At 40.5% G+C, this 9,461-nt stretch overlaps 1 protein-coding gene across 1 annotated transcript in view; it reads left to right on the plus strand.

Moving 5' to 3' along the window:
• The window catches only part of MYCBP (MYC binding protein), an 8,489-nt gene extending 3,103 nt beyond the window's left edge, over positions 1-5,386 (plus strand). The window contains exons 3-5 of the mRNA XM_003799001.3: positions 2,079-2,127; positions 2,668-2,797; positions 4,155-5,386. Coding sequence (XP_003799049.3) covers positions 2,079-2,127; positions 2,668-2,797; positions 4,155-4,199 — 224 coding nt within the window. The 3' untranslated portion in view covers positions 4,200-5,386. The remainder of the gene's footprint in view (positions 1-2,078; positions 2,128-2,667; positions 2,798-4,154) is intronic.
• Positions 5,387-9,461: the final 4,075 nt, after the last annotated feature.

Here is a 9,461-nt window from a genome sequence, read left to right on the forward strand (position 1 = left end):
AAAAAAAAAAAAATCAACTTGCTGGGCTTCTTAGTGTTACTGGGAGGGCTTCATTTGTTTCCACCCACACAGATTAAAAAAAAAAACAACCAAACTCAATGTAAGTTGTCAAAAGTAGTTGCCCATTTGATTTTTCATACTGTCTATATTATTTGGTAAGTTATTAAAATTCTATTTTTAGTCTTAATCTATCACCCTGAGTAGAGTGCCTTAGCATTGTAGCTCATAGCAACCTCAAACTCTTGGGCTTGAGCAATCCTCTAGCTTCAGCCTCCCGAGCAGCTGGGACTATAGGTGCCACCACAATGCCTGGCTAGTTTTTCTGTTTTTAGCAGAGACTGGGTCTCACTCTTGGTGAGGCAGGTCTCAAACTCCTAAGCTCAAGCAATCCTCCCTCCTTTGCCTTCAGAGTGCTACTAGAGTTATTAAAATTCTAGAACAACAAAAGGGAAGCATGTAGACTGGTTTACAAACAGGTCTGCTTGGTCAAGGTAGGCATGTTTTTTGCATTTGGTTACTCTTTTTTCCTCAGATTTTTTAAAGGGTTCTATGCACAAAAAGGTTAAGCACTGGTTTAGAGATATTTTTACCTGAGTAGTAAATTATAGGAGGCATTTGTTCAAGAGAAGGCACACAAGATGGTTCTCATATAAACTATTGTCTATGAAACTACTAAAGTATATATAGAAATGCTGATTTGAAAATGATCACTAGTAGTTTTTGTTAGTGATTATTTAGCATGTTGTATATGAAACTTCATTCTTGGGGCTTTTTTTTTTTGAGACAGAGTATTATTCTGTCAACCTGGGCAAAGTGCTGTGGTGTCATCGTAGTTCAGAAACTCAAGCAATCCTGCTGCCTCAGCCTTCCAAATAGCTGGGGCTGCAGGTGTGTGCCACCACATCTGCTAGTTTTTCTATTTTTAATAGAGATGGGATCTCCCTCTTGCTCAGGCTGGTCTCAAACTCCTGAACTCATGCAATTCCCTGGCCTTGGCCTCTTGGGAGTGCTAGGATTACAGGCATAAGCTATGAGCCACGACACTTGGCCCTTGAAAAACATTTTGAATTCAAGCTTCTTCCAGTAATTACTACAGCCCTGTTGGTTTCTCTCCTAAATTTTTCTCACTTCTCTGTCACTCTAGCACAGCTTGCTGTCTTTTTTTAACTAGATTACCACATCAGCCTCTTAACTGTTCTTTCTTCCTTTAACCTTGTCTCCAGTTGGTTTTCCATACGACAGTGAAAAGTGAGCCTGTCACTTTCCTCCTTAAAACTGTTATATGTCTGGGCTTGGCGCCTGTGGCTCAAGTGGCTAAGGCGCCAGCCACATACACCGGAGCTGGTGGGTTCAAATCCAGCCCGGGCCAGCCAAACAACAATGATGGCTGCAACCAAAAAATAGCTGGTTTTTGTGGCAGGCGCCTGTGGTCCCAGCTACTCGGGAGGCTGAGGCAAGAGAATCGCTTAAGCCCAGGAGTTGGACATTGCTGTGAGCCATGATGCCACAGCACTCTACCCAGGGTGACAGCTTGAGGCTCTGTCTCAAAACCCCCCCCCCCAAAACTTTTATGTCTGTTGTTTACAGGATCAAAGTCTAACCAAACTCGCAGGACCATCTATAATCTGACCCCCGACCACCTTTCCTGCCACATCACTCACGATCTGATCCAGCCATACTTGAGTTTTCAGTTCCTTGATATTTTGTTTTCTTGCTCCCGGTCCTTTCCATTTGATCTGACACTTTTATCACTATGTCTCCATCTTTCCCTTCCTTCAGGAAGCTGTCCCTGATGTCCTAGGCTGAGCAGTGTTCTTACAGTGTGCTCTATAGCTCATTATCCAGTATTGCTTCTTGATACTGGATACCTTTGTCTAGTTCCTTGCCTATCTTTTGTACTTGACCGTAAATTTGTCAAGAGGCGGGACCTTGTCTTTCCTGTCTGTCATTTTTCAGACAGCCTTAACAATGTACTTGGCATATAGTTGGCACCTGATATTTACTAGGTTGTGGAATGTAATTTTAGCCATTCATAGTTTAGCCTTTAATTGTTTCTTTCTCTGCTTTTTGATTTGCAGTGTTGGTAGCCTTATACGAAGAACCAGAGAAACCTAATAGTGCTTTGGAGTATCCTTTTCATCTTTGAAGTTAGAAAAAGGCCTTATTATTATTTTTATTTTTGAGACAATTTTATTATGTTGCCCTCAATAGAGTGCTGTGGCTTCATAGCATACAGCAATCTTAAACTCCTGGGCTCAAGTAATCCTCTTGTCTCAGCCTCCTGAATAGCTGGGACTACAGGGGCCCACCACAATGCCCGGCTATTTTTAGAGATGGGGGTCTCACTTTTGTTTAGGCTGGTCTTGAACTCCTAAGCTCAAGCAATTTTCCTGTCTTGGCCTCCCAGAGTGCATGAGCCACCATGCCCTAAAAGGCCTTATTTTTGAAACTCTTATTTTCTTCATATAGATAACCTTTAAAATACCTTTGCTTATTGAGAGAAAGTTACATCCTTTTTGAGTTTTTAAGATGGTGATTTCTGGGTAAATATTGGTGGTAGGGTGGATGACTCTGGTTGGTAAGTAGGGTGGAATATTGATGCTATTCTTGGGCTACTTCATTAGTTTCATTCACCTCTAAGAAGTAAATTCTTAACAATGAAAATAGTTTTTTAAAGCATCACTTAGGAGCTGCTACCCCAGAAAATCCAGAAATAGAGCTGCTTCGTCTAGAATTGGCAGAAATGAAAGAGAAATATGAAGCTATTGTAGAAGAAAATAAAAAACTGAAAGCAAAGGTAAATTTTTTTTGTTCCACTGACATTTGAAGAGGTAAATTTTTTTAAAGAAATTCATATTAAAAATAATTTTACTTTTAATCATTTCATGATCAAAACCTCACTAAGATGGACAGGAGGGGAGGAGAGAGGGTGAATACCAATCTGAATTAATTGCAAGGCCAGATTTATGCCCTCCTATAAAACCATGAGATGTATTGTAAGTAGAACAAGCAAAGTGTGGTCAAGAAGAGGTTCGTGGGAACCTGCATCAACAAAAAAATGGGAATACTGGTTACTGCTGCTTATAAGTAAGGGGACAGTTCTGAGATTCTTAAGCAGTTGATTTAAAGTCAGTATAGGAGCACTGCTCTGTGAATAGCACCCCTGGAGAGTTGTGCAGTTCACAATCTGCACGGTTTTATGTGGTGGCTGTGGGTTAACAAATTTACCTTTGTAAACTGCACTGAATTTATCTAGTGCCACAGTTTTTTTTCTCTTCAAACTTCCACAAGAATTTTCATAAACTTCAAATTAGTGAATTCTATGTCTTTGAGATCACACAATACATTTTACATTACTCCTAAGTATTTCTCAAATCTTCTCAACTTTGTGGATACATGAAATAAGTATACATGCCATTGTATAGGTGAGGAAACTAAAGCATAGTGAGATCTAACAAGCTGCTCAAATCCAACAGCTAATTGGAAGAACCCAAGTCTTAGCCTAGGGTTCTTGTAAGGAACCACAGTTTAGGATAAAAGAAAATGCAGTAGCTTCAATTGTCTAACATTCCACAATGTTGTGACTCTTTGGCACCTTTTAGGTCAAGGACTTTATTCTTTATTGACTGGCTAGATTAATGCTATATAACTCACCTACTTTTTTTTTTCCAGCTACAAATAAACTTTATTTGATGTAATAAAACATTTTCAAGTTTAACAATATGTATCTGACCATAAATAATCATTTAAATTATGAATAAGTATATACAAACTCACCTACTTTTTAAGGGGAATTTCAGTAAACTTTTGGCAGGGAGGAAGAGAGTTATATAAGGCACAGCATCTTTGGGCAAAGAGAGATTATTGCATAGCAAGTATCTGGACAGTACAGTCATGAAGTGAACTAAAATTTTAGTTTCCTGGTAACTTTAAAGGTTTATATGAAAAAGACTTTCATTAGGTTTGATTGTATTAAATCTTAAATCATTGAAAGATCTAAAATGGATAGTTATAGAGACTTGTATTTAATACAGACTTACTAATTCAGTAGCTAAATTGAATATAATAGTTAACTCATTTTGTTTTGTTACTAAGTATTTTTTTACCCAATTTAGAATAAAATTCACCTAAACTCATCTGTCTTTGCCCCATAGCTTGCTCAGTATGAACCACCTCAGGAGGAGAAGCGTGCTGAATAAGATTCTTCTCAGTTGAAAAGACATTGAAAAATGGTTTTGTATGACTTAAATAGTTTGTATAGTATATAATCTTTTCTGAAAAGATGCTATAGAACTCTTTTAATATGTTAAATTCACTTATCACACTCTAACTGTTATCAACACATATACTTAGAATCACCAATAAAAACTCAATATGACTTTCTTTGGGTCTTAAAGCAGGAGAATCCAAAGTAAATCCTGAAAAAAATGTAAATACAGACATCTAATTCATTACCTTAAAAGACATTTTGTTTAATAGTCTGATTAGGAATGATGGTACTGGATGTATTTTAACCAAGCAAATTTATCATGGAGCTATTCCTTGGTGTAGTTCAGGATATGAACACAGGTACAGTCTTTTTTTAAAATGAAGATGACACTGTTGTTTATATTCTCTTTAGGCAGCTGGGGAGATCTGTGTGACATAAGATGCTTTTATATGGGTTCCCATGAATCTTCTGCTTTTGTTTATATAACGCAGAACAAATAACTCTTCTTTGCCACCACTTTGCCTTAGATAACTATGTGTGTGCCAGTCTGGACTCTGACACCACATTTTCCTTCTATGCAATCATGCCCTGTCTGATAATCTTGCCTTGCTTTGTTCTTTGCTTAGTGAGTCCTAGATGCTCATTGGCCTTTCTGTGCTGATTTTCAATTTGCTTAATAACAGCAGTTACCCTGATTGTAATTTATATAACTTTAAACAGGATCACACTATTCTCCTGCCTTACTTGCTAAGTTGAGCACAGAATTGGGGCAATATAATATCCTGGGTTCATGCACAAGCTGAGATGAGAAGGAGAATGAGCCATATATTGTGGAAAATTATACTTTGTGGCTATAATTATGTAGTGCTTTTTTCCCTCAAAGTATTTTTCTAGACTTGAATGCATTTTATCTTCATTATCCCTGTGAAGTAGGTAGGGCAAGTAATGAAGAGATGTTGGGTGCTGAATTTTTAGGCCAAAGACTGATGACAATACAGATTATTCACAAAATATACAGCTTTGGGCATATCAGTTCACTGCTCTGAGATTCACCTTCCTCATCTGTTAAATGAGAGGAGTATCTGTGCTGCCTACCTCACAGGGTTGTTGTGAGGGTCAAAGGAGAATGTATGTGAAAGATCTGTAAATGGTAAAGTGCTATATTCCTGTTTGTTAGTCCTTTTTCCTTTCTTTTGGAAGAGCTACAGTTGGATGTTTTGGTTTACTGTTTCTTTCTTTCCTTGTATATAGGCTAACATTTGCAAGCATTCTTATTTCACATATTCTATCCCTGTTATTGGAGAACCTTTCTTTACTTTTTGGTAAAAACACACACAGAAAACAAAATGACCCAATGAAAACTGGCTTAACTAGCAAAAGCCATGGCATCTGCTAGAGATTGTGACCAAGCCATTTATAAGGGCATTTTAGTCATGTTAGCATGAATGTGGCAGTGTCTGTGCTGTGTTTCTTCTAGTCACAGATTTGTTTTCGGGGCGGGGGCGACATTATTAGAATAAGATTGATTTGAGTAGATTTCTTTTATCAATTTGAGTGCTTCCTACATGGACACAATGGGCCAAGTGCTGAGTGTGATAATGATGAATGATTTGAAGTTGGTTACGAGACATTTATGTAAATAATTACAATGTGCGTTAGGATGTGCTAAGAACCAGAAGAGTAAAACATGGCACCAAGAGGGTTTTGGAAGAGGGAGATTTAGCTTCTTTAAGCAGCTGGTAAGAACATTCTGTGAATATAGACAAGTAGCAGGGTTTTTTTTCTGGCAGACAACTATCAGTTGGAACTAGTATTAATATTTATGTGTCAGTCAGTCATATGACTCTTTTGTGCCACCATTTTGGATAGAATGGCAACATGTAAGTTGGATTATCATAATTTTAGGTGAAACTGATCTGCTTAAACTCCTGTGCAAGTTAGTGCTATTTAAGAATTAAGGGTCCTGGTTTCTGGAGGTCCTCTCAACATTTCTATCAAGGATTTGGATGAAGATAGTATCAGTGGAATAGGAAATGGGTCCCATCAATTTAAGTTCCTGTCAAGCTTCAGCTGCTGTATCTATAAAATACAGCTTTCACATCTTGCCTACCTCACAAGGTTGCTGTAAGGATCAAGTTGAATATGATGGATGGAAAAGTGCCTTGAAAACCATAAAGGTCTGCATACAGCCCAGATGGTAGTAATGTCAAATCTTTTTTTTTTTTTTTATTTGAGACAGTCTCTCAAGCTGTCACCTGGTTAGAGTGCCCTGGTGTCATACCTCACAGCAACCTTCAACCTTCAACTTGGGCGCAAGTGATCCTCTTGCCTCAGTTTTTCTTTTCTTTGTAGAAACATAGTCTCACTCTATCACCCTTGGTAGAGTGCTGTGGTGTCACAGCTCACAGCAATCTCCAACTCCTGGGCTTAGGCGATTCTCTTGCCTCAGGTTCCTGAGTAGCTGGGACTACAGGCACCTGCCACAATACCCGGCTATTAGTTTTTCTATTTTTAGCAGAGATGGAGGTCTCTCTTTTGCTCAGGCTGGCCTCAAACTTGTGAGCTATCTACCAGCCTTGGACTCCCAAAGTGCTAGGATTATACGTGTGAGCCACCATGCCCAGCCAAAGGTGTGTCTTTCTTTTTTTTTTTTTTTTTTGAGACACAGTCTCACTTTGTTGCCCTTGGGAGAGTGTCCTGGCATCATAGCTTACAGAAACCTCTAACTGTTGGGCTCAAGCGATTCTCTAGCCTCAGCCTCCTGAGTAGCTGAGACTATAGGCACCTGCCACAATGCCCAGCTATTTTTAGAGATGGGGTCTCCGTCTAGCTTGGGCTGGTCTTGAACTCGTGAGCTCAGGCTATCCGCCCACCTCGACTGGTAATGCCAAATCTTTAAACAACACAAATTGGAAGGGCTGGTTGACAAACTATATTAAAACAAGATTTAAAATGGCTAGCAACCTGGTCTATCCAAAGTGCTAGGCCCAAACCAAAAATTGGCATATCAAGTCTTATATGAAGGTTAAAAAATGCAGTTTAGGCACTAACTAGGATTGCTGACAAAGTACTAATTCCAGTGATTATTATTGTGAACCACTGGTACTCTATGGCTACTTAAAAATCAGTTCTACTCTGGAAAGCATTTAATAGAAGTGTTGTTCAGATGCTAACCAGTTATCCTCAAAGCTGTATTTTAGTATTAGTTGGCAGGTGCCAGACATCTGGTGGATGTTGACAAGCCTGCATACATATAAAGAAGAGTAACCAATAGGGAGAGGGTTTTGACTATATATGGCTGAGCTGTCCAGTATGGTAGCCACTAGCCATACATGGCAATTGCTCAATCCACATGTGGCTAGTGGTTATTGATTGAACTGTAATCACTGTAATGGCTGTAATCACTGTAATGGCTGAAGAAAGTGAGGATGTTTAACACGGAACAAAGATGATTTAGTGGGTAGTTAAGACTGCAATTTTCTATTTGAAGTACTGTTCACAAAAAAGATGAAGATTACTCCTATTTTCTAACATAGGCTCCAGGGAAGGTGATTTGTGCCTGGAATAAGACATTTTAAACAAATCTCTACCACAGTGGAATTGACTGCCTTTTGAGATGGTGAGCTCTTTTCCCTTGGAATTATTTAAGCACCCTCTGCATCAGTAACAGACGTTGTAGAGTTGATTCTTTTTGTTTTGTTTTGGTTTTTTTTTTGGAGACAAGAGTCTCATTTTGTCACCCTCCATACTAGAGTGCTGTGGCATCTTAGCTCACAGCAATCTCCAACTCCTGGGCTTAGGCGATTCTCTTGCCTCAGCCTCCCGAGTAGCTGGGACTCAGGTGCCCACAACAACGCTCGGCTATTTTTTTGTTGTAGTTCAGCTGGGGTCAGGTTTGAACCTGCAACCCTCGGGGGCTGGCGCCCTACCTACTGAGCCACAGGCGCTTATCCGCCCCCCCCTCCTCCGGGCTATTTTTAAAGACAAGGTCTTGCTCTGGCTCAGGCTACAAGGTATCAAACCTGTGAGCTCAGGCAATCCACCTGCCTCGGCCTCCCAAAGTGCTAGGATTACAGGCGTGAACCACTGCGCCCAGCCTAGAGTTGATTCATTTTAGGTAGGAGGTTGGGCCGGATTACTTCTAAGGGTGTGCCCCACCATTACTTTTAGGTGCAGAGTCTCAGACCTGCAGGAGGTGTATTCCCTTCTCCTTGGAAGACTAGGACCTCTCACCTTTGCACTTAAAAAAAAAAAAAAAAAAAGAACAGGGCTGTGCTTTAAAAGGGACCTCTTATCAAATTTCCAGTTCTAGAGCCTGACTTTCAAAAAAGAAAATTCCTCTAGCTTTTGCAAAACATTTGGTGGCAAGCATTTGTTTTGGTTTGCTTTCATTGTTTATTCCTTTGGTTGCTAATCTGAAAATAGTAGAAGATGGACTGTTCTGGGTGTGGGGGGTGGAGTTACTTTAGAAGTAGACTTTAACCAGATGGAAAAGAAGGGAAATTGAGTCCAGAGTTTAAAGTGGCAGTAGTATCTACTATAAACGATTTGCTAAAAAACAAAACAAAACAAAACAAAATGTGCTTGGCTCATCTGCTTTCCTGTTAGAGTCCAGCAGCTACCTCCTAGTACAAACTAACATCGACCCATGACTCTCGCCTTGGTTGATGAGGCTTTGCCCTCTGGCTGGCTCCTCCTCCCTACCTTTGCACACCCCAACCATATCCATCCATCTGTATCTGTTTATAGATTTCCTTATCGTCCAAACTCCCAAGCATTATCTGTGCCTATGACCTTCCCCATATAATATCTCGTACCCAGGCTACTTACGCAAAAGTCCGATATCTGTTAATTTTCAGGCGACTGGAAGGCAGTAAGGGTCCAAGTCAGTTCCAGTTTTGTTCTCCTTAGTGAGTACCCAATCGCAGGCATCAGTAAAGATTGGCTGGACGAGTACAATTTTAGGAGAAAGACAATTCTTCCCCCACATTCCCAAAGAGCATCTTCAATTTCGGAGCTCTAGGGAGCCCGAAAGAAGACAGGGGAACGTTGGGGAGCACAGCGCGTGCCGGGCAGGACCGAGGTGCGTGCGGGCTGGGGCTCTGAGTAGAGGGCCGGGAACCCCGGCGAGAGGCGCGGCCGGGCCGCCCTCCTCGTGATTCCTCCTCCCCCCTCTGTGGCTGCGAGTCAGGTGATTCCGGCACGTGACGGGCACCACCTACCCTGCTGCTCCCGAGTGGCAACTCGGGCG

Source organism: Otolemur garnettii, unplaced genomic scaffold (genome assembly GCF_000181295.1).
Source record: "Otolemur garnettii isolate 467f Iridium unplaced genomic scaffold, OtoGar3 scaffold00144, whole genome shotgun sequence".
Classification (NCBI taxonomy): Eukaryota; Metazoa; Chordata; class Mammalia; order Primates; family Galagidae; genus Otolemur; species Otolemur garnettii.